General features: G+C 69.6%; 2 protein-coding genes across 19 annotated transcripts in view; one reads left to right on the forward strand and one right to left on the reverse strand.

Annotated features, from left to right (window-relative positions):
- Positions 1-12,512, reverse strand: SACK1H (scaffolding CK1 anchoring protein H). 3 transcript variants are annotated; one of them, XM_051830399.3, is made up of 5 exons: positions 6,924-7,060; positions 4,031-4,492; positions 3,540-3,704; positions 3,307-3,431; positions 1-3,206 (listed from the first exon to the last, which is right to left on the reverse strand). In XM_051830399.3, the coding sequence occupies exons 2-5, from the start codon at positions 4,475-4,477 to the stop codon at positions 515-517; spliced, it is 3,429 nt and encodes a 1,142-aa protein (XP_051686359.3). In that variant the 5' UTR covers positions 4,478-4,492; positions 6,924-7,060; the 3' UTR covers positions 1-514. The 3 variants fall into 3 exon arrangements, with proteins under 3 accessions (XP_051686359.3, XP_051686357.3, XP_051686358.3); XM_051830397.3 differs by lacking the exon at positions 6,924-7,060 and adding an exon at positions 11,822-12,512 and having other exon boundaries at positions 379-3,206; XM_051830398.3 differs by lacking the exon at positions 6,924-7,060 and adding an exon at positions 4,714-5,509 and having other exon boundaries at positions 379-3,206.
- Positions 7,338-22,524, forward strand: part of IQANK1 (IQ motif and ankyrin repeat containing 1) — a 20,224-nt gene continuing 5,037 nt past the window's right edge. For 13 of the 16 annotated variants that reach the window (XM_089336528.1, XM_089336523.1, XM_089336530.1 and 10 more), the window contains exons 1-4: positions 7,338-7,448; positions 11,019-11,107; positions 13,705-13,794; positions 20,913-21,046. In XM_089336528.1, coding sequence (XP_089192654.1) covers positions 11,023-11,107; positions 13,705-13,794; positions 20,913-21,046 — 309 coding nt within the window. In that variant the 5' untranslated portion in view covers positions 7,338-7,448; positions 11,019-11,022. Of the gene's footprint in view, positions 7,449-11,018; positions 11,108-13,389; positions 13,514-13,704; positions 13,795-20,912; positions 21,047-22,524 lie in introns of those variants that run through there. The other 3 variants (XM_089336524.1, XM_089336532.1, XM_089336533.1) reach the window with 3 other exon arrangements.

The following is a 22,524-nucleotide window of genomic DNA, read 5'->3' on the forward strand; positions in this document are numbered from 1 at the left end:
TTGTCTGTCCAGATCACGTTTTATTGCGCCGCAACGCCCAGTGCGCCTGCTCCTTTTGCCGGCACCGTGGGCAGCCCCTTGAGGGTCTCCAGCACCTCTTTTCCCAGTGGCCCACCCCACCCAGCACCCATCACACAAGGGGCAGCCTTTGTCGCAGCAAGAGGCCGGGCCACCCAGAAAGACGCTGGAGGCAGTGAGGGGACCGGGGAGCCAACGGAATCAACGGAAGAGGCCCGAGGCTGGGCCGTGGCAGCGAGGGGGCACAGAGCCGGGGGCAGTGAGGGGAGCCCTGAGAACACAAGCCCTGTGGAGAGGGGGACTGAGGTACGGAGGGGTCCCTGAGGACGGAGGCCCGGGAGGGACGAGCCCCAGGAGAGACGCTGCAGGGGGAAAGGCACCAGGCAGTGCGGGGTCCCCAGCCCCCGGCGGAGAGGCCACCCACCGAGCGCCAGGCGGGCACCGGCTTGAGGACAGGGCGCTCCCTGCACCCCGGCCGCGCCGCAGGGCCGCGAGCTCACTTCTTGCCTTTGAGCGTGCCCAGGATCTTGGGCATGAACTTGCCCACCTTGCTGTCCCTGGCGTCGTCCTCCGCCGGGCCCTGCGCGGGCCCCGGGCCGCCCGCCTCCTCCCTCTTGCAGAACACCTCGAAGCGGCTGTACACCCGCTTCTCCTTGCGCATGCTCTCCATGCGCCGCAGGAGCCGGTCGCGCTCCTCCGCGCTGGCGGGCAGCGTGCGGCTCAGCCGGCCCTGCGCGCCCAGGCTGTCCGAGCGGAAGATGGCCGAGCACTTGTCCTTGTCGGACATGTCGGGGGCCAGGCCGCCGGCGGTCGGGCGGCGGCCGAGCTCAGGGCTGCTGTGGGCCGCGCCTGGGCCCGGGGCCGGGGCTCCACGGTGCTTCTGGCCGTGGGCGCTGATCTGCTCCAGGATGGCCTTGGTGTCGTCCCGCAGGTTGCTGCTGTACAAGGCGTTGGCCGTGGCCGAGGCCAGGCGCGCCCGCGGGCCCTTCTCGTCGCCCGCAGCAGCCTCTGTGCTGTCACCCCGGCCCAGGGACGGCCGCCGGGGGCTCTCGGGCTGCCCGTTCTCTTGCGGCGCCGGCGCCGGGGAGCCGCCCTCGTCCTCGGCCCGCCGCTCGCCCTTGGGGCTCAGCAGCTGCCTGAGGCGCAGGGAGCCCTTGCGCAGGACTTCCATGGGGCCGCCCGCAGCCTCTTCCAGGGGCCCCACCTTTGGAGCGTCCCCAGAGAAGCTGAGGGTGAGGCTGCCCCTGCGCTCAGGCACCGGGGGCACGGGGCTGGCCCTGCGCTCAGGCACCGGGGGCACGGGGCTGCCCTTCCGCTCCGGGTAGGCGGCGGTGGGGCTGCCCTTCCGCTCCGGGTAGGCGGCGGTGGGGCTCCCTTTCTGCTCAGGATGGGGGGCCTGGTGTGCACCTGGCCCCTCTGGTGGGGGGCTGCCACGCCCCTGCGGGGAGGTGGAGCGGCCGTGGGCAGAGAGGAAGCGGGAGGGCAGGCGGTCTGCGCCGCCGCGGCCCAGCGTGTCCAGCAGCTGAGTAGCCGTGACCGCTGCGGAGCCCGGTTGCCGCTCGGACTCCTGGTGCAGCCGCTGGGCGAACGAGTCGCGCAGGTCAAGCAGACAGCTCTCAAGGCTGCGGCGCTCGCCCCCAGCCACCTCTTCCCGCCACGCCTGGGACACGACAGCCTTGCTGTGGCTGGCCACGGTGACAGCGCCGCCAGCGTCGCGCGCCGGGCCCTTGTACTTCTCCAGCAGCTCGGCGACCTTGGCAGAGGCGGCGGAGCGCACGGCCTCGCCGCCAGGCCCCACGGTCTCGCTGACCGTCTGCTCCTTGTGCATCACCTGCACTTTCTCCGTGGTGGCCGCGGCGGTGCCCCCTGCGCCCTCGGCCTGCGACGCAAAGATCAGCGAGGACCGCAGCCTCGAGCTGCGCTGGATGAGCGGGTTGAGGCGGGAGCGGAAGGAGTCCTGCGTGGCCGGGGCCACCTCCTCGGCGCCCTCGTGCTCGGAACTGTCCCCGCCGCCGCCGCCCCCGCCGCCGCCAGAACCTGGCGCCAGGCCCCTGGGCGCCAAGGCTGCAGGGACGCGGAAGGCCGCCGGGAGCGGGTCTCGGCCGCCGGGCGCCAGCACGTCGTCGTCGTAGTCCTCAGCGTCCATGGGCGTGGGCAGGCCCTCGTCGCCGGCGCTGTCACTGTGGCAGCCGCTCAGGTAGGACGCCAGGCGCCAGTGCCGCAGCCCGGCGCGTCCCTCGTGCCCGCCCCTGCGCTCCGGCTCCGGCTCGGTGCTGGCGTCCAGGCCCTGCTTCGCAGCGGACTGGCACGGGAAGCGCTGGCTCAGATTGGGGCGCGGTGCCCCGCCGGGTTCCAGGCCGCGGGGCCCCGGCCCGAAGGCGGGGTCGGAGCCATGGCGCACTTCTCGCGAGGCGCTGGACGGCACGTACTCCAGCCGCTGGTGCCCGTCCGGGCCGAGCTCCGGGAAGCGCGGCCCCGCGCCCAGGGCCAGGTCCTCGTGGTCGGGGAAGCCCGGGCGGCCAGCGCGCAGCTTCTCGAACAGGCCCTGCGGGCGCGTGGGCGCGCACTGCGGGTCCCACTGGTAGTGCTGCTGGTAGAGCTGGTCGCGGTGGAAGTGGCTGGTCTGGAAGCGGAAGTCGTCGCCGTGGCTGAGGAACGTGTGCCGCGACACCTGCCGCGCCGCCGCGAAGTTCTCCACGGCGCCCGCGCCGTCAGCCGCCGCGAAGCTGTGCCGCTTGAAGGCGTCCACCTCCAGGTGCCGCGCCTGGAAGAAGCCCCGCGCGCCCCCCAGCTCGGCGCCCGGCCGCAGGCCCGAGTGCGGCTCCAGCGCGCCCCCGGGCATCCTCAGCGGCTCCTCGCGGCGGAAGGGCGACAGGAAATGCCGGTCGGGGTCCAGGAAGGAGGGGAAGCCCAGGCCCTCCTCCCGGGGCGGCGGGAACAGGAGGTGCGCGCGCTTGGGGAAGGAGAAGGGGGTCGGTGCTCCGACTCCAGGGACCCCCATGAGCGGCCCGGCCCCAGCATAGGGGGCCAGGGCGTAGGCGTCCATGCGGGCCAGGGCCCCGGCCGAGGGCACCAGCGGCTCCGACTGCGCGAAGAGGATGCGGAACTCCTCGTCGAAGCTGGAGACCAGCTCGCCCTGGAACACGTGCGCCAGGCTGCGGTGGATCTTCTCGAAGGACCACATGAAGCTGTGGGAGGGCCAAGGCCGCGGTCAGAGGAGGCCGGGCCGGGCCGGGGCCGGGGCCGGGGCGTGGGGAGGGGCTGCGGCAGGGGGCCGCGCGTGCGCACCTGTAGCTGCCGCTCATCACCACGGCGCAGTCCACCAGCAGGAACTTCTCCTTCACGTGGCCTTTGAAGGACTTCCCGGTGCGGCAGTAGTAGGTGGGGCCTGCCACTGTGCGCACGCGCAGGAACTGCAGCGGAGAAGGGGAGCCCCGGGGGTCGCAGGGGCTTTTCCAGGCGGGGCGGCCCCCCCACGCCGCCACTCGCATCCCCACGGGACGCCCCCCCGCGTCACTCACGTCCACGTGGTGCAGGTTGACCCGGCACTTGTCTGCCATGTCCAGGAAGTGGTGTGCGTTCATCTCGTCCAGCAGGATGTAGACGGGCACGCGGCGCGCCGCGGCCTCCAGCACCTCAGCCAGCAGGTCCACGTCGGTGAACATGTCCATCACCACGGCCACCACCTGCGGGGGTGCGGCAGGGCCCAGCGCCGCTCGTACTCTGGGGGCGGGGTCACCCCAGGAGAGGGGCCCGCGCCCCTGGGCCTGCAGTCCTGCCAGCCCCAAGGCCTAAGGCCCAGATGGGAGCAGGGCGGCCGTCCCAGAACCAGCCTGAGCCGTGAGCGGCTGGCAGTGACCAACCCTTTCGGGGGCGCGGCAGGGGCAGCCGGTCTGGCCTCAGCCCGCCTCCATGTGGTCACGCGTGCACTTTGCCCTCACTGCCCGCCGCCTCCCGCTTCAGGCTACGGCCACATCCGCCCTCCCCCACGGCCCGGCGCCCCCACCGGCACCTGCTGGGCGGAGCGGATCATCCTGCGGGCCTCATCCTTGATGCTGGGGCTGTCCGGCGGTGGCGGCTGCACCAGCGTGGTCACCTCGGTGCCCTGGAAGCCGAAGGTTAGGGGCCAGCCCAGGTCGAGCTCGGGCACAGCCTGGTCCGAGTTCACAGGCCAGTAGGTGCCTGAGGAGCCGTCCATGTCCACATCCGGAGGGGTGCCCTCGGGGGGCTCCCGGGCAGCGTGCTGGGGGGGCCGCAGGTGACGGCTCACGTGCTCCAGCTCCTCGGGGCACAGGAAGTCGGGGGCCCCCTCGGACGCCAGGAAGCGGCTGTAGGCCTCTGGCCCGCCCTCGGCCAGCGCGTCCACTGCCAGGCGGTAGTACTCCTTGTAATGGGGAGGCAGGTACCCGGGCGCCAGCGGGTTATCCCCCTGCGAGGAGCTCTGCGAGCGACGCGCCATGTTGGGGCCAGGGGCCTGGAAGGGCAGGGACACACGTTAGGAGGGGCAGGGGCGCAGGGCCCACCCCCACCCCTCCCACGTGGCATAGGTTGGGGGAGGGGCTGCCAGCCCAGGCCTGGGGTGGGGGGCTGAGTCAGGTTCACGGCTGTGCTGGGCACAGGCACCCCAGCCCCTCTCCTCTGCTCCCACCAGCACCCCGGCCCAGGCTGGGGCCCCTCGCTCTGTATGGACTTAACTATTTCATGACTGTGGTTCAAAGACAAAATTAGAAGCCAGGCCAGAGTCGCCGTCACCATATTCGTTTTCCTTCTAAGACAGCACGTTCACGCGTGCTGCCCGGGCTGTGGGCGCCCTGAGCAGGCCACTGTGTCTCTGCCCAGCACCTGCCCTGGACCCTGGGCAGGCCACCGCGCCCCTGGCTGCCACCCGTGCTGGGCAGCACTTCCCGGGACTGATGTGACACACAGGGCTGGGACGGCCTTCAGCCAGGAATGACAACCTTAATTCCTTCCCACAGCCCCTGGCCACGCTTCCCCCTCATCCTCAGGGCTTCGCGCTGACCTCCCAGCCCTCCGTGCCCTGACCGCTAGCCGCTGTCCCCACCCACCACTAACCTCTGTTGCTGCTCTCTCCTATGGCACTGGCCCTTCCCACACCCATGAACGAGCTGCCCTGGCCGCAGCCCTGTCCCCACCAGGCGTGGCCAGGCCCTGTGGCAGCAGGCACTCTCAACCCCGGTCACCACCCGGCTCCACTCAGGAGGAAGCCGGAGCCTTTGGCCGTGGCCTTGGTGCCCGTCCTGAGGCCTGCACTGCCATGCCCCCCGCCCAGCCTGCCCCCCAGTGGGCGCTGGGAAGTCCTGGGTGGGGCCCTGTGGTGGACTTCCGGGCTGATCTTCATCTGACTGCCCAGACACACTGCTGGCCCAGGGACTGCACCCCCATCCCCTCAGGTGCGGGGCACAGGCGGGGACCCTGATCTGCCCAGACAGGTGCTAGACTACTGGTCCTGGCTGGGGACCGGGCTCTGCTCAGGGTGCCCGGGCCATGTGGCCGGGGCGGGCGCTGGCTGGCCAGACGGCACTGGAGCCGCAGGCACGCACTTGCCTGGGAACGGCAGGCTCAGGACTGGGCACCATGCTGCCCGCTGTCCTGCCCGGCATCCCCGACTGCTGGGCACGGTGTGGCGATGGGTGCGGGGGGTGCTCCTGTGTACCCTGGAGTCCGCCAGCCCCGGAGGCTACCTGGCCCAGATACCCAGGAAAGCTGTCCTGGCTTTGCCTGGGGGTGCCCTTGGGACAAGGGTGAGGCAGGGTCCCGGCTGTGGCAGAAGCATGAGGCGGATGCGGGGAGGGGGGTCCCAGGGTGTCTGACTGTCCCTGGGCCTCGCTGTATCTGGCAGGGCAGTGTCTGACCACTCGGGACTGGGGGAGACACTTTTGTCCCACAGAACCACACAGCTGTGAGGCTGTGCGGGGTCACCGTGGTCGAGTGTCCCCATGTGGGCTGCTGACCAGGCCCAGTGACTGCACCTGCTCCCCTCCCTGGGCCGGGGGCTGGCCATGGCCACTGCCCAGCCAGCACCAGGCAGCCCTGCATTTGACTGCCAGCTGCCTGCACTGAAGGAGGGAGGGGCAACGACGCCAGACCACTGACTCAGCGGGAGTGCCCCTGGCCGCTGCCCTCTGACCCGAGGCCATGCAGTCTCCAGGGCCCTCAGCGTGGACTTGAAGGACCCGGATCCTCCCCAGGGCCCTAACTGTGGACTTGAAGGACCCGGATCCTCCCCAGGGCCCTAACTGTGGACTTGAAGGACCCGGATCCTCCCCAGGGCCCTAACTGTGGACTTGAAGGACCCGGATCCTCCCCATCTGGGCAGGAAGTGCGCCAAGCCACCGGAAGGAGGATCCTACAGGAAGGCGCCCCAGCTCTTCCACAAAGCGGGGTGACCCCTGCCGCAGTACCCTGGGAGGGCAGGAGGACGTGGACGCGTCAGCTGCCGGGAGGTGGGGTCGGGCGGCCGGGACTCAGGCCGGAAGTAGGCGAGCGCACCCCAGGACTGGAGGTGGTGGCCCAGGCCAGGTGTCCACCCACGCTAATCAGGGGATCCGGGGCCAGTGCTCTCGTTGCGGCCCACGCGCCGTGTGCCGAGCAGCCTGCACCCTCCCTGGACTCCAGCTGGGCCACAGGGCGGGCGCGGGCAGGCCCCGTGCCGACCCCCACCCCTTCCCACTCTGCGCTTCCTGGGCCGGCGTGTGAGGGCGCGAGAGGCCGCGGCCGCCCCCGCCCCGCAGCCCGCGCGCCGCCGGCCCCTCTCCCCGCGCACGCGGGCGCGGGCCACCGGCCCCTCCCCGCCCCGAGTCTCTCGGCAGGGGCTCAGGTGAGGCAGCGCCGGGGGGCTCCGGCCTCCCGCCCCGCCCCGCCCGAGCCGAGGGAGGGGGCCCTACCTGGCCAGGTGTGCGGGGTCTCGGCACAGGGGCAGCAGGAGCCGACCGCCGCCCAGCGGCCTCGCGGTCCGGTCGGTCCGGCAGCCACTCCCTGCGCGGCCCGCCCGGCCTGATTCACGCGCCCGCCCCCGCCCCGCCCGCCGCTCCTGCCTCCTGCCTGCCCGGGCAGCACCTGGGGGCGGGGCGGCCCCACCCGCGACGCGCCCGCATTCCTGCGCCCGACGCCCGCCCCGGCCCGCGCCCCCGGCCCCGCCCCAGGCCCGCGTCCACGACCCCCAACCCCGCCCCGGCCGCGTCCCGGAGCCGCGCGCCCGGGGACCCCCGCCGCCCCTACTTCAAGGACCCCACGCCCACGGGGACCATTTCTTAACTGAGGGCTCAAAGTCCCTATCACTGACCCCTGACCCTCGCCCCGGAAGTCGGGGTGACTCGGAAGTTCCGGCTCGGTCGCTAGGGAACGCCCAGCCCGAGTCGGGGGGCGGAGCCTGCGGCCGCAGAGGCGCTTTGTGGGGGCAGGTGAGACAGGTGAGGCCGCGGGGCGGCGCCAGGCCCGAGGGCTCCCCGAGCACCGGGGTCACCGCACGCCTCGGCCTCCCGCAGTGACGCGCACCGACCCAGACGCCACCGCTGTCGCGCACAGGTGGCTGAGACCCTGCGCTCGCAGTCCCGGGCCGTTCCTCGTCCTGCCCGATCCCGCGCCTCGGCCCCGCGCAGTCCGCCCCACGCTCCCCACAGGCACGCAGGACGTGGCACAAGGGGGGGGCGACGCCGACCCCTGCACATTGGTGCCGCGACCCGCGTGACTGTGGGTTCCGATGACCTCACACCCATCCCCATCCCCCGCGCCAAGCCCCAGGTAGCCAGGTGCACGCTGACACGCCCACTCGACACCACGGAGATCCCTGGAAGGCCTCACGTAGGGGCGCGACCTTCCTGTATCCAAGCCCCGACCCCCGCCTGGGACCCCTGCACACACGCGGAGCCCCCCACACAGACACCCACCCCCAGCTGGCGCGGGAGCCCTCGGCTGCTCCAGGCCCCAGCCTCCTGTCCACCTGTCCTCCTGTCCACCACCTGCCTGAACCCTTCTGCCAGGATTGAGCCACCTCTTGACCTCCTGTCCGCACACGCCCCACCAGCCGCAGAACTTAGGGTCCCTGACCTCCCCAAGTCTGCTTTCAGGGTCATCTCCAGTCTCACGGGTTCCTTCCCCAGAGCAAACACCACAGGTACCCAGGCTGGGCCAGACCAGTACTGGGCAGTGGTGCTGCAGGGGGTTCCTCATGTAGGGCTCTGGAGTGGGGCGGGGGAGCTGAGGCCTGGCGCTGGAGCCTGGGTGGGAGGGGTGGGGGGAGGAGCTCGGGAGTGGTGCTGGAGCCAGTGTGGGAGGAGTCTGGGGGGAGAGCTGGGGCCAATGTGGGAGGGGCCTGGGGGGGAGATGTGGGGCCAGGGTAGGAGGGGTCTAGGTGGGGAGAGCTGGGGTCAGGGTAGGAGGGGTCTGGGGGGGAGAGCTGGGGCCAGGGTAGGAGGGGTCTGGGGGGGGAGAGTTGGGGTCAGGGTAGGAGGGGTCTAGGTGTGGAGAGCTGGGGTCAGGGTAGGAGGGGTCTGGGAGGGGAGAGCTGGGGCCAGGGTAGGAGGGGTCTGGGGGGGGAGAGCTGGGGCCAGGGTAGGAGGGGTCTGGGGGGGAGAGCTGGAGTCAGGGTAGGAGGGGTCTGGGGGGAGAGCTGGGATCAGGGTAGGAGGGTTCTGGGGGGGGAGAGCTGGGGCCAGGGTAGGAGGGGTCTCGGGGGGAGATGTGGAGTCAGGGTAGGAGGGGTCTGGGAGGGGAGAGCTGGGGTCAGGGTAGGAGGGGTCTGGGGGGAGAGCTGGGGTCAGGGTAGGAGAGGTCTGGGAGGGGAGAGCTGGGGTCAGGGTAGGAGGGGTCTGGTGGGGAGAGCTGGGGCCAGGGTAGGAGGGGTCTGGGAGGGGAGAGCTGGGGCCAGGGTAGGAGGGGTCTAGGGGGGAGAGCTGGGGCCAGGGTAGGAGGGGTCTGGGGGGGGAGAGTTGGGGTCAGGGTAGGAGGGGTCTAGGTGTGGAGAGCTGGGGTCAGGGTAGGAGGGGTCTGGGAGGGGAGAGCTGGGGCCAGGGTAGGAGGGTTCTGGGGGGGAGAGCTGGGGCCAGGGTAGGAGGGGTCTGGGGCGGAGAGCTGGGGTCAGGGTAGGAGAGGTCTGGGGGGGAGAGCTGGGGTCAGGGTAGGAGGGGTCTAGGTGGGGAGAGCTGGGGTCAGGGTAAGAGGGGTCTAGGTGGGGAGAGCTGGGGCCAGGGTAGGAGGGGTCTGGGGGGGAGAGCTGGGGTCAGGGTAGGAGGGGTCTGGGGGGGAGAGCTGGGGCCAGGGTAGGAGAGGTCTGGGAGGGGAGAGCTGGGGCCAGGGTAGGAGGGGTCTGGGGGGGAGAGCTGGGGCCAGAGTAGGAGGGGTCTGGGAGGGGAGAGCTGGGGTCAGGTTAGGAGGGGTCTGGGGGGGAGAGCTGGGGCCAGGGTAGGAGGGGTCTGGGGGGGAGAGCTGGGGCCAGAGTAGGAGGGGTCTGGGAGGGGAGAGCTGGGGTCAGGTTAGGCGGGGTCTGGGGGGAGAGCTGGGGCCAGGGTAGGAGGGGTCTGGGGGGGAGATGTGGGGCCAGGGTAGGAGGGGTCTGGGAGGGGAGAGCTGGGGCCAGGGTAGGAGGGGTCTGGGGGGGAGAGCTGGGGCCAGGGTAGGAGGGGTCTAGGTGTGGAGAGCTGGGGTCAGGGTAGGAGGGGTCTGGGAGGGGAGAGCTGGGGCCAGGGTAGGAGGGGTCTGGGGGGGAGAGCTGGGGCCAGAGTAGGAGGGGTCTGGGAGGGGAGAGCTGGGGTCAGTTTAGGAGGGGTCTGGGGGGAGAGCTGGGGCCAGGGTAGGAGGGGTCTGGGGGGGAGATGTGAGGCCAGGGTAGGAGGGGTCTGGGGGGAGAGCGGGAACAAGGAGCTGGGGCCAGGGTAGGAGGGGTCTGGGGGGGAGAGCTGGGGCCAGGGTAGGAGGGGTCTGGGGGGAGAGCTGGGGCCAGGGTAGGAGGGGTCTGGGGGGGAGAGCTGGGGCCAGGGTAGGAGGGGTCTGGGGGGAGAGCTGGGGCCAGGGTAGGAGGGGTCTGGGGGGGAGAGCTGGGGCCAGGGTAGGAGGGGTCTGGGGGGAGAGCTGGGGCCAGGGTAGGAGGGGTCTGGGGGGGAGAGCTGGGGCCAGGGTAGGAGGGGTCTGGGGGGAGAGCTGGGGCCAGGGTAGGAGGGGTCTGGGGGGGAGAGCTGGGGCCAGGGTAGGAGGGGTCTGGGGGGAGAGCTGGGGCCAGGGTAGGAGGGGTCTGGGGGGGAGAGCTGGGGCCAGGGTAGGAGGGGTCTGGGGGGAGAGCTGGGGCCAGGGTAGGAGGGGTCTGGGGGGAGAGCTGGGGCCAGGGTAGGAGGGGTCTGGGGGGGGAGAGCTGGGGCCAGGGTAGGAGGGGTCTGGGGGGGAGAGCTGGGGCCAGGGTAGGAGGGGTCTGGGGGGAGAGCTGGGGCCAGGGTAGGAGGGGTCTGGGTGGGGAGAGCTGGGGCCAGGGTAGGAGGGGTCTGGGGGGAGAGCTGGGGTCAGGGTAGGAGGGGTCTGGGAGGGGAGAGCTGTGGTCAGGGTAGGAGGGGTCTGGGGGGAGAGCTGGGGTCAGGGTAGGAGGGGTCTGGGGGGGAGAGCTGTGGTCAGGGTAGGAGGGGTCTGGGGGGAGAGCTGGGGTCAGGGTAGGAGGGGTCTGTGGGGAGAACGGGGACGTGGAGCTGGGGCCAGGGTGGGAGGGGTGGTGGGGGAGCTGGGCGTGGAGCTGGGGCCAGGGTTGGGTCAGCCTGGTGCCCTCGTGGCCCCTGTGGTCTGGAGAGGGTGACCTGTACTGGGCAGCAGACCCCGGAAGCCAGCGGGGTGGGCTAAGCCCAGAGTGTGGGAGCGAACTCTGGGGCTGAGGGGGACGAGCTGTTACCCAAGGCCTTGCCCAGCTGCTGGGCACCCCTGGGAAGCCATGGGGGGGCCTGTCCCCCTGCCCCGACCTCGGCCACGCTGAGCACCCCCTCCCTGGCCTTCCCTTCCCACTCCAGGAGAATGAACGGTAAGAAGGGAGGGGCCGTGGCTGCGCCAGGGACATGGCGGACACTCCTGCCTGGGCCGGAGCCGAGAGCCACTGCTGGTGAGTGTGGCCTCTGACCTCCAGGGCACAGCCACCAGGCACTGGCCTGGGAGACCCCTGGACATCTCCCCACGGCACCTTGTCTGGAGCCCCTTCCCGGAACGTGGCCTCAGTGGGTGTCCGAGTTGGGTTGACTGTGACAGCCCCCGAGGTGGGGTGGGCCTGGGCAGTGCTCGGAGGAGCCCAGCTTTGTCGTATGCATTGTCCAGGCGGCGGCTCCCGGCCTCTGCCGCTCGGGCCTGCCCTGGGCTCTCCCCAGACGCAGCCCTCGTGCAGGGGCCTGGCTTGAGCCCTGCCCCTAGAGAGCTCCCAGAGTCCCAGGGTCTGGTGGCGACTGCGCCTCACCTCGGGCAGGGTTAGGTCCCAGCTCCCCAAAATAGCCCCAGCGGCGTCTGAGGCCGCCCCTCCTGGAATGAGGTAATGAGTGCAGGTGCCGCGTACTGCTTCCGCCACCCCAAGCCCTGGGCATGTGAGCAGCAATAAACAGGCAGGGCGGGCGGACCAGGAAGCACTCACAGCCTCCGACCGGCCTGCCCTGCCCCCTCCCCCGGCCCCCCACAAGGGGCACCGCGCTCCCCGGCTCGGCGTCTTCCACCCACCAAGCTTTGGTCTGCGCTGCCTTGCGACGGGCACAGCCTCCCTTGCCAAGCGTGTGAACAAGCCGTGGGCGCCCCCCGCTGGAGCCCCCCCGCGCCCCTGCCCGCCAGGCCTTACCTGGCTCTGGGTCTGCAGCACCTCCAGGCCGGCACTGCGCAGCTGCTCCAGGGCCACGGCCAGCTGCAGCCCCTCCATGTGCACCCAGGCCTGCTCCTCCTGCAGCTGCTGCAGCCACAGCTGCTCCTCCTGCCACAGCTGGCTCTGCAGCTGCACCTGCCGCCGCCTCTCCTCCAGCAGCAGCTGCTCCTGGGCCAGGCACAGCTGGACCTCGTGGAGCCGCAGCAGCTCGGGGCCCAGGGACGGCAAGGGGCCCCCCGCTCCACAGCCCTCCATCTGCTCAGCCGGGACTGGCACCCACTCGGACCCCAGGGCGGCGGCCTGCTCTGGCCTCACGGCTGCCTGGGGCTGCTCTGGCCCGGCTGCCCTGGGGTATCCTTGGGGAGCCAGCTGGATGCTGGTCACGTGCCCTGGAGGGGCCAGCCCCGTCTCACCCTGAGGGCCCTCTGTGGCAGGGGGCGGGAGCTCGGCCTCTGTGCCCTGCCGCCCTGCCGCCCGCTGGGCCCTGCCCGCCCTCCTGGCTCGGGGTTTGCGAGCCCGGCCTCGTTTGCCAGACATGGCCCTTCCGCCAGGTGTCCGCTCCCAGGGCCCCAGCTCGGCGGCCGCGCGCCTCCGTCGGCTAGCTCAGCGGGCACCTGCGGAAGGCCCCAGAGGGCTGCTGGCTCCCGTGCCAGGCTCCTGTAGTCCCCGCGCGCCCGCCTTGCCCCTCGGTCGTGCCCGCAGCCCGGCGGCTCTGGGCCCTGGCTCTGCCTGTGGCCCTCACGGGCCCCACTCGGCAGGGCCGGGCCACGCCAGCAAGTTTATGGGGACTCGGCGGCGCGGTGGCTCACCCGCCGAGAAGGCTGACTAACGTGCTGACACAGGGCCCGGGGGTTCTCGGGCCACAGGCCTCACAGGCCAGCCTGGGAGGGAGACAGAGTGGAGGCGGCTCTCGCAGCCAGACGGTGGTGCGCAGCCACGCCGTGCCCGGGCCTGCCCTGGGCGGCGCCGAGGCCCCCACCCCGCCCCACCGGCTCCCCTGCCCCACCCCTGGTCGCGGGAAACTCAAACTGTGTCCTAGTCCCACGGACCACGGACACTCAGACTCTCCCTGGCCACAGCCTAGCCCATCCGCTGGCCATGGGCGGCTCCAGCCTGGCTTGCCCCGAGCCCTGTGTGGACCAAGCCCAGGTGGACACTCCAAGGAGCCCCACAGGGCTCGAGCTTGTGGGGGACTTGAGAGGAAGGCCCTGGCCCCAGCGTGGTGGCCTGTGGCGAGGGCCTGGCGGCAGTGCCGGAAGCGGAGACAGGGCCCCCAGCCTGCTTTCCTGCGCCATGCCAGATGGCTGGAGGCTGGGGGCCAGGCAAGGGGCCTCCCACGACCATCCTGGGTGGGGGTCCCGGGGCTGGGGGGTGCAAGGCCAGCCCCCCCCAGGCTTCCTGTCTGGAAGGCAGACTCCAAAGGCCCCCTCCCGAGCGTTTCCCCAGCCCGGGGCTGGGTGCTGACTCACAGCGACGCCCAGGGTCCTGCCCAGCCGCCAGCTCTGCCACACTGGCTGGACGGGTTCGCCTGGTCCAGCCCTGCCCGGCGCACACCCCCTCCTGCCCAGACCTTGCCCCAGAGGCCTCAGGAGAAGGTGGACAGACGCCTCCCAGGACAGCACTGAGTTGGACACACGGAAGCAGGAGGCACCTGGGGTGGGGGTGGCACAGGTGCTGGGCAGGGGGCAGGGTGTGGGTGAGGCTGACCAGCAGGGTCCCCTGCCTGGGGCTGCAGCACGCCCGCTGTCTCCCTCACCCGAGGGCCTGCAGGAGGACGCGGTGGGGCCCCATAAATGATTCCTGAGGTCGTCAGGCGGGGGGTCTCCCAGCCCGGCCACCCTGACTGTCTCGCCCCTCCCCAGGGCAGCCCGGAGAGAGGCATCAGCCGCCCAGGAATACGAGTCAGCAAGTGAGGGCGCCTGTGCCCGGCGAGAGCCCCCCGGCCGCTGCAGGTGAGGACACAGCCGCCAGGAGGGCCAGCTGGCAGGAGGGGCTGCCCTGGCCAAGGACACGGTGTGCCACGCATATACGCAGGTGTATGGCATGTGCCCCACCTGTACTCAGGCATGTGTGCATATGTGCCACACACGTACTCAGGCATGTGGCATATGTGCCACACACGTACTCAGGTGTGTGTGTGCCCACACATGTACTCGGGCAGTGTGTGCCCACACATGTACCCAGGTGTGTGTGTGCATGTGCCCACATGTGTGTGCCCTGGGTGCACACAAGTGTACTTCAGTGCGGGTGTGTGTGTTCATGCCCATGCGTGCGTACGTAACACGTGTGCATACATATGCGTGTGTGCACTGGTGTGTGTGTTCCTGCATGTCTGTGCTCAGTGTGTGCATGTGTTTATGCATACGCATGCACGTGCCCTGTACGCACACGTGTGTACTCCAGTTGGTGTATGTTCATGCCCATGTGTACCTATGTACCACGTGTGCACACACATGTGTCCGTGCCCTGTGTGCGCTCTGGTGTGTGCGTGTTCCTGCATGTGTGTGCATGTCTGTGCCCAGTGTGTGCATGTTTATGCATGCGCATGCACGCGCCCTGCTGCACACATGTGTGCCGTGGTGCACGTGTGTGCGTGTGCACGTGTGCTTGCAGAGCAGGCCTGTGGCACGCTGGGAGCCGCGGTTCCCCCGTTGCTGCGGGTCCACTCTCGGAGAGTTCTGAGGAGTGCGGCCGGGGAGCTGTCCCACAGAGCCGAGGACCGAGGAGAGCACAGGGCGTGGGCGGGCGCGGGAAGCAGGTGTCTGTTTTAGGGGGGCCCAGGCAGAGGGGAGGTGCTCGTGCGTGTGCTGGGTGCGGGGTGCTTTACCCTGATACGGCTTGCGCTCCTGGGGTGCGCCAAGCCGAGGTGACCTTTGGCCACTTTCTGACCGTCTGTGCGGGCCTCGCTCTTGGGCGGGCTCTGGGGCCCGCGTGGCTCCCTGGCATGCGAGGAGAGCCTGGGCGCAGCGAGTCACGGCAAAGACTTGCGAGTGGCTCCCTCCCTGCGGCTCCGCGTCCCGGCACCCACGGGGTCGCCGTCCCTTCCCCTGCGGTGGCCGGGGCTGCTGCCCTCTGGTGGCAGGAAAGGGAGCGGCCCGCGGGGCAGGGCAGGGGCGGGCTCCGCTCCGCGTGGGGCTCCGGCTCCGCGGCCTCCGGGGCGCTGCCGGCCCCCGACGCCGGGACCTGTGTCTAGCTCATCCTCCTCGCCTGCTCAGCTGTGCTGGAACCCGGCCCGGCTGTCCACAAACTCCAGCCAGCTGGCGGCCTTCTCCTCCAGGCCCCGCCCCGCCCGGCCTGGCCCCGACCGCTGGCTTCCTTGGCGGACCTGGTGGGGGTCAGTCCAGCGTGTGTGCCGCAGCTGGGCATTGGAAGCCGCCGCAGCGCAGCCGCCCGTGCGCCCTCCCCCCAGGGGCCGGGATAAGGAGCGGGAGCAGGCTGTGCCTCCAGGAGCCGTCCCTGCAGGTCCCTCTGCGCTCTGCGGCGGTGCTGGGGTCTGAGTGCCTGTTTCTGCAGCGCTGGCCTGGGGGGGGGGGTGGACGCCTCCCGGGAGCCCCCAGCCCTTCTTGCTGTGGATTGCGATGTCCCGTTCAGGGGTGCGTGAGGACTGTTCCCGTTTACGGGGCCCCCGGGGTCCTGTTCGAGTCAGGGTGGCCGTCTGCCATTTGAATGTCCCTTCTCTGGAGTGAAAATGTTCACAGAGCCCTCTCCCACACGGGGCTCCCGTGGCTGCCCGCCGAGCAGGACCCAGAACCTCCGTCCTCCCTCCGCCCGCCTGCACTGGGGAGGGCCCTGTGGCCAGCGCCCTTAGCCCCTCCCCCCAGGGACCGGGGTGTGGACAGCCCTGGGGCCTCCTCCGCCTTCCCATCTCTCCCGGGACAGGAGCTGTGCAGCAGGGGTCTGTGGTTCCTGCCTGGCGAGGGTGGGCTGCTTTGGGTGCTCCCAACAGCCGCTGGGCAGTAGGCGGTGACGGGGCCAGGGCAGAGGCCCCCGCGCGTCCTTGCTTGGGCAGCCTGCTCTGGTTGCCTGTGGCCCCGCCTGGCCCACGTGGTTCCCGTGTCTCCCGCTGAGGGGGGACCCCGCCCCTGCTGTTCTCTCCGGCCGGCTCGCTGTCTCATGGAGGAGGGCCCTCGCTGCGCGGTCCAGGGAGCTGTGTGAGCTCTGTCGGCAGCCAGGTACAGAGTGGACCCACTGGACATGGACTTGGCCACAGCACTGTCCACCTCATGGCCTCCACTCTGAGGGCCGAGGACCACGATGGTCCTGCCACTTGGCTGAATTCATTTCTTAGTTATAACAGTTTTTTAAAAACGATCTATTTTATTTGAAAGCCACAGTGACAGAGAGAGGGTAAGACAGAAAGAAAGAAACTGATCTTCATCCACTGGTTCACTCCCCAAATGGCCACAGGAGCTGGGCCGGCCCAGGCCACAGCCAGGAGCTCCATCGGGTCTCGGACGTGGGTGCAGGGGCCGCAACCCTTGGGCCTTCTGCTGCCCTCCCAGGCCATCGCAGGGAGCTGGGTGGGAAGTGGGGCGGCCTGGACGTGAGCCGGCGCCCATCTGGGGTGCTGGTGCCCTCCAGGACATGTGCCACAGCGCTGGCGCCATATAACAATTTTTATTTACTCACTTTTTTTTTTTTACAGGCAGAGTGGACAGTGAGAGAGAGAGACAGAGAGAAAGGTCTTCCTTTGCCGTTGGTTCACCCTCCAATGGCCGCTGCGGCCGGCGCACCACGCTGATCCGATGGCAGGAGCCAGGTGCTTCTCCTGGTCTCCCATGGGGTGCAGGGCCCAAGCACCTGGGCCATCCTCCACTGCACTCCCTGGCCACAGCAGAGGGCTGGCCTGGAAGAGGGGCAACCGGGACAGAATCCGGCGCCCCGACCGGGACTAGAACCCGGTGTGCTGGCGCCGCAAGGTGGAGGATTAGCCTAGTGAGCCGTGGTGCCGGCCTATTTACTCACTTTTAAAAATATTTATTTTATTTATTTGAAAGGCAGAGTTACAGATAGGAGACACACACACACACACACACACACAGAGAGAGAGAGAGAGAGAGAGAGAGAGGTCTTCCACCCACGGGTTCACTCCCCAGATGGCCGCAACAGCTGGGGCTGGGACAGGCCAAAGCCAGGAACCTGGAGCTCCGTCCTGGTCCCCATGCAGGTGCAGGGCCCAAGCACTTGGGGCATCTTCTGCTGCTTTCCCAGGCCACAGCAGAGAGCTGGATCGGAAATGGAGCAGCCAGGACTCGAACCGGCGCCCATATGGGATGCTGGCGCTGCAGTCAGTGGCTTAACCTGCTGCGCCACAGCGCCGGGCCCTCTTCATTAATTTATGACAATTTTTGGTGGATCTTTAGGGTTTCCGCGTGTCAAACCATGCAGCCCGGGGCAGGCGTTTGGCAGGTGGTTACAATGGCTCCCTCTTGGGAGAGCCTGGGTTTGGGTCCTGGCTCCTCAGCACCGGGCGTTCCTCCCGCCGCTGCAGTCCTGCCAGCCTCGCAGTCTCTTTGAAGAACCCACGTGGGTTCTCCCGCCCTCCCGCCGCCTCCCGCACGCTCCCCTGGGCTCAGTCACTTCCCTGCGGCGTCGGGTTCTGTTTCTGCTTCCTCCACTTCTGCGGGCTGGGGATCTTTCCCGAGCTGTGCGTCTCCGCTGCCCTGGGCAGTCTGGGGGTGAGGGGTTTCCCACCGCCACATCTGCGGGCTCTCAGCTTCCTGTCACTGCCACGTCTCGCACTGTCCTGTGGTCGCAGAGCACTTCGCCAGGTGCCCACCTTGGTCACCTGCAGCCGTCCCGACCTCCATCTCTGCAGCTGACTTCGGTCGGCCATGCGGGACCGTGCTGGGGTGTGCAGAGTGTGTGGCGTGTGCGTGGCCGTTCGTGGCTGTGTGTGGCCCTGTGGAGCCATGCGGGCGTTCGTGGCTGTGCCAGGTGTGCTGGGCATTTGTGACAGTGCACGGCTGCGCGTGGCTGAGCCGACTGTCCTGCCGGCGTCTGCCTTTGCCTCCTCCGACGAGGAGCTCACGCCGGGCGTTTGCATTTGGTCCTGCGCGTCCTGCGTTGCTGTGGTCTTCTGTGTCCCTCGCAGTCACGTTTGAGTGTCTTTCTCGTCCCCTTCTCTGTGTGCCCCCAGCGGTTTTCTCTGTGGTCGCCGTGGCTGTCGGTGGCTGAGGGCGCGGAAGTCAGGTGGCACCGTGGGTCAGGCTGGCCCCCGCCGCCGTGGGGAACAGAAGGCGGGTGGGGGTGGCCGGGCGGGTGCTGCGCGTCCTGGTCCGTCCCCCGCCGGCCCTCAGCTTCCCACCCCCTGAGAACGGCTTGATCTCTCCCGCATTTTGCAGGACAGTTCTGCTGCACATAGAATTTTTGGTTGGCAGGTTTTGTGTTTTTTTTTTTTCTATTTTTCTTTTTTTATTAATTTATTTATTTGAAGGGGGGTGATATCTCCCATCTGCCGGTTCATCCCCCAAAAACCTGCAGAGGCCGAAGCTGGGCCAAGCCAAAGGTGGCCTGAGGAGGAGAGGGCTCTGGGCTGAGCCACCCTGCCCCTGCCCCCACCCCTGCCCCTCTTGGCTCTCAGGATTCCCGCAGATGTCTCGCCGTGCACGTGTGGGGTTGTGCAGCTGCCCCACACTCAGCTCCCGTTCGGGGGAGGTTCCCCGCCATGATTTGCTGGCCTCTCTCTGCCCCTGTCTCTCCCTCCTCCCCTTCTGAGGCTCCTCCAGTGCTGGTCCCAGGGCCGAGTCCATTCCCCCGTTCTGACTCCAGGTGCACTGCCTCTGGGGTCCTGGGCCCCAGCGAGGCTGCGCCTTGGGGTTGTGATTGCCACCCTGATGCTCCCGCCCAGCCCCTGGGAAGTCGTCTTCCCGCGCCTGCGTCCTGTGAGCACCTCCCGGGCCGGTCTCCCGCTGTCGGCAGCTGGGATCTGAGTCTGAAGACGTGCTACAGGGTTCCTGCTAATTTGTTTGAAGATTTATTTGACAGCATTTCAGACAGGAGAGAGAGAGACAGATCTTCCACCCTGGGGTTTGCTTCCCAAACCCCTGCATCCCAGTGGTGCGTGTGGAGGTCTCATCCCAGAGCCGAGAGGCGAGAAGGGCCCACGTGGGACGCCGGCACTGCAGGCGGTGGCTTGACCTGCTACGACACAGCGCCGACCCCTCCCTAGTTTTACTTTAAAAAATTATTTGGGGACCAGCGGTGTGGTGCTGCAGGTTAAGCTGGTGCCTGCATTTCTAGTCCTGGCTGTTCCTCTTCCGATCCAGCTCTCTGCTGTGGCTGGGAAAGCAGTGGGAGATGCCCAAGTCCCTGGGCCCCTGCACCCGCGTGGGAGACCTGGAAAAGGCTCCTGGCTCCTGGCTTTGGATCAGCGCAGCTCCGACCCTTGTGGCCAACTGGGGAGTGAACCAGCAGATGGAAGACCTCTCTCTCTCTCTCTCTCTCTCTCTCTCTCTCTCTCCCTCCCTCCCTCCCTCCCTCCCTCTCCCTCTCCCCTCTCTGTGTAACTCTGACTTTCAAAGGCAGCGTTACACAGAGAGGAGAGGTAGAGAGAGAGAGAGGTCTTCCATCCACTGGTTCACTCCCCAGATGGCTGCAACAGCCAGGGCTGGGCCAGGCTGCAGCCAGGAGCCCAGAACTCTGCGGGGGTCTCCCGGTGGCTGGCAGGGGTCCCAGTACTTGAAGCCCTGGTGGGGCAGGAACCCAGGGCCCTGACGTGGGCATTGGAAGCAGCAGCTTAACGACTGCTCACACAGCCACCCCAACTGTTTTTCAAATCCTTGTCTTTCACTCAGAATTCTTTTCCATTTACATGTAATGCAGTCAATTATTTGTGTTTTGAATACAACAAAATACTTTGTTGGTATTTGCCTAATACTTCTCTGCCTACTTGGGGTTCCTTTCTTATACATTTTTGACTTATTAAAATATTTTTATTATTCTGCTTTTTAATGTGGTTGGCAGTTGGGTATCTCTTGCTTCAGGACAAATTAGCACAAACACAGCAACTCAGAGAGCCCTCATTTAGGGGCTGGCGCTGTGTCGTAGTGGGCTGAGCCTCTGCCTGCAGCACGGACATCCTGTATGGCGCCGGTTCAAGTCCTGGCTGCTCCACTTCTGATCCAGCTCGCTGCATATGTGCCTTTTTTTTTAAAAAAATTATTTATTTGAAAGTCAGAGTTACACAGAGAGAGAAGGAGAGGCAGAGAGAGAGAGAGAGAGAGAGAGAGAGAGAGAGGTCTTCCATCCTCTGGTTCACTCCCCAATTGGCTGCAATGGCCAGAGCTGCGCTGATCCGAAGCCAGGAGCCAGGAGCTTCTTCTGGGTCTCCCACGCGGGTGCAGGGCCCAAGCACTTGGGCCATCCTCCACTGCCCTCCTGGGCCACAGCAGAGCTGGATCAGAAGTGGAGCAGCTGGGACACGAATCGGTGCCCATATAGGATGCTGGCGCTGCAGGTGGCGGCTTTACCTGCTACGCCACAGCGTAAAGTCGGCGTTGGGGGGCACTGGTGATGCACGGGTCCCAGCCAGAGGGCCTGGGCTAGGGCTGCTCCTGCCCACCAGGGAGGCAGCAGTGAGGGCTGGAGGCCCCTGCTCCCCAGCGGAGGCCTGGCTGCTGCTGCCCTTTGGGGAGTGAGCCGTGGAGGGGCCTCTCTGTCTCTGCCTCTCAAATAGATTTTTTAAAATGGCGATGCAGCCAGGGCTGGGTGAGATGGAACCAGGAGCTCCCGGCGGGTCTCCCTGGAGATATCCCCAGCTGCCCGCGGTGTAGCGGGCGGTGCCCGGCGCCGGTTCGCGGGTCCAGGGGCGTTGGGAGCCCCGTGCGCCAGGTCGGTTCTAGCTGGTGCGGGTCTCTCGGGTCCCTGGCGCAGCGTGCAGCCTGGGCCTCGGCTCGACCGACCGTGGGGACCGCGGATCGCCACCCGCCCTCGCCGGGCAGCTCCGCCCCAGCCCCTCCCGGCCCCGGCCGGCGTTTTCAGGCCCAGCGGCTCGGCCTGGCCGGGCGGGAAGGCGGGGGCCTGGGGGTCAGCGCACCGGGGCCGTCCACACGCGCCCTCTCACCCCCAGAGCCCACCGCCGAGGACCGCGCGGCCATGGTCATCCAGGGCGCCCTGCGGCAGCACCTGGCGAGGAGGGAGCTGGCCCGGCGCAAGCGGCAGCGCCAGGAGTACGAGGAGCGGATGGAGAAGCTGCAGAGGGAGGTGAGCGGGCCGGGGGCCCCACTCCGGGGCAGGCCGGGGGCTGGGGACGGTGGGCGGGACTCGGGGCTGGGGGCGGGGACCCAGGCCTGTGGGCGGTGGGCGGGAACCTGGGGCTGGGGGCTGGGGACGGTGGGCGGGGACCCGGGGCTGTGGGCGGGGACTCCAGGCTGTGGGAGGGGACACGGGGCTGAGGGCTGGGGACGGTGGGAGGGGCCCGGGGCTGGGGACGGTGGGCGGGTACCGGAGCTGGGGACGGTGGGCGGGGACCTGGAACTGTGGGCGGGGATTCCGGGGCTGCGGGCGGGACCGGGACTGGGGCTGTGGGCGGGGACTCCGGGCTGTGGGCGGGGAACCGGGGCTGGGGGCTGGGGACGGTGGGAGGGACGCGGGGCTGAGGACGGTGGGCAGGGACCTGGGGCTGGGGACGGGACCCGGGGCCGGGGGCTGGGACGGTGGGTGGGACCCGGGGCTGGGGGCGGGGATTCCGGGGCTGCAGGCGGGACCGGGGCTGTGGGCGGGGACTCCAGGCTGTGGGCGGGGAACCGGGGCTTGGAGGTGGGGACGGTGGGAGGGACGCGGGGCTAGGGGCTGGGGACGGTGGGGGACCTGGGACGGTGGGTGGGACCCGGGGCTGGGGGCGGGGACCCAGGGCTGGGGACCGTGGCTGCGGGCGGGGACCCCGGGGCTGTGGGCGGGGATTCCAGGGCTGTGGGCGGGGACCCCGGGGCTGCGGGCGGGGACCCCGGGGCTGTGGGCGGGGACCCCGGGGCTGCGGGCGGGGACCCCGGGGCTGTGGGCGGGGACCCCGGGGCTGCGGGCGGGGATTCCGGGGCTGCGGGCGGGGACCCCGGGGCTGCGGGCGGGGACTCCGGGGCTGCGGGCGGGGACCCCGGGACTGCGGGCGGGGATTCCGGGGCTGCGGGCGGGGACCCCGGGCTGTGGGCGGGGACCCCGGGGCTGTGGGCGGGGACCCCGGGGCTGCGGGCGGGGATTCCGGGGCTGCGGGCGGGGACCCCGGGGCTGCGGGCGGGGACTCCGGGGCTGCGGGCGGGGACCCCGGGACTGCGGGCGGGGATTCCGGGGCTGCGGGTGGGGACCCCGGGCTGTGGGCGGGGATTCCGGGGCTGCGGGCGGGGACCCCGGGGCTGTGGGCGGGGACCCCGGGGCTGCGGGCGGGGATTCCGGGGCTGTGGGCGGGGACCCCGGGGCTGCGGGCGGGGACCCCGGGGCTGTGGGCGGGGATTCCGGGGCTGCGGGCGGGGATTCCGGGGCTGCGGGCGGGGACCCCGGGCTGTGGGCGGGGATTCCGGGGCTGCGGGCGGGGACCCCGGGGCTGCGGGCGGGGATTCCGGGGCTGCGGGCGGGGACTCCGGGGCTGCGGGCGGGGACCCCGGGGCTGCGGGCGGGGATTCCGGGGCTGCGGGCGGGGACCCCGGGGCTGTGGGCGGGGACTCCGGGGCTGCGGGCGGGGACCCCGG

Source organism: Oryctolagus cuniculus, chromosome 6 (genome assembly GCF_051225735.1).
Source record: "Oryctolagus cuniculus isolate XC-2025 breed Fujian yellow rabbit chromosome 6, ASM5122573v1, whole genome shotgun sequence".
Lineage (NCBI taxonomy): Eukaryota > Metazoa > Chordata > Mammalia > Lagomorpha > Leporidae > Oryctolagus > Oryctolagus cuniculus.

Coding starts and splice junctions, on each gene's coding strand:
- SACK1H (XM_051830397.3), bottom strand. CDS start 12,379: ATGTCTGGCAAACGAGGCCGGGCTCGCAAACCCCGAGCCAGGAGGGCG. Junction 4,493..11,821: donor TGCTGCAGACCCAGAGCCAG/GTAAGGCCTGGC, acceptor CTGCCCTTCCAG/GCCCCTGGCCCCAACATGGC. Junction 3,432..3,539: donor TCAACCTGCACCACGTGGAC/GTGAGTGACGCG, acceptor TCTCCGCTGCAG/TTCCTGCGCGTGCGCACAGT.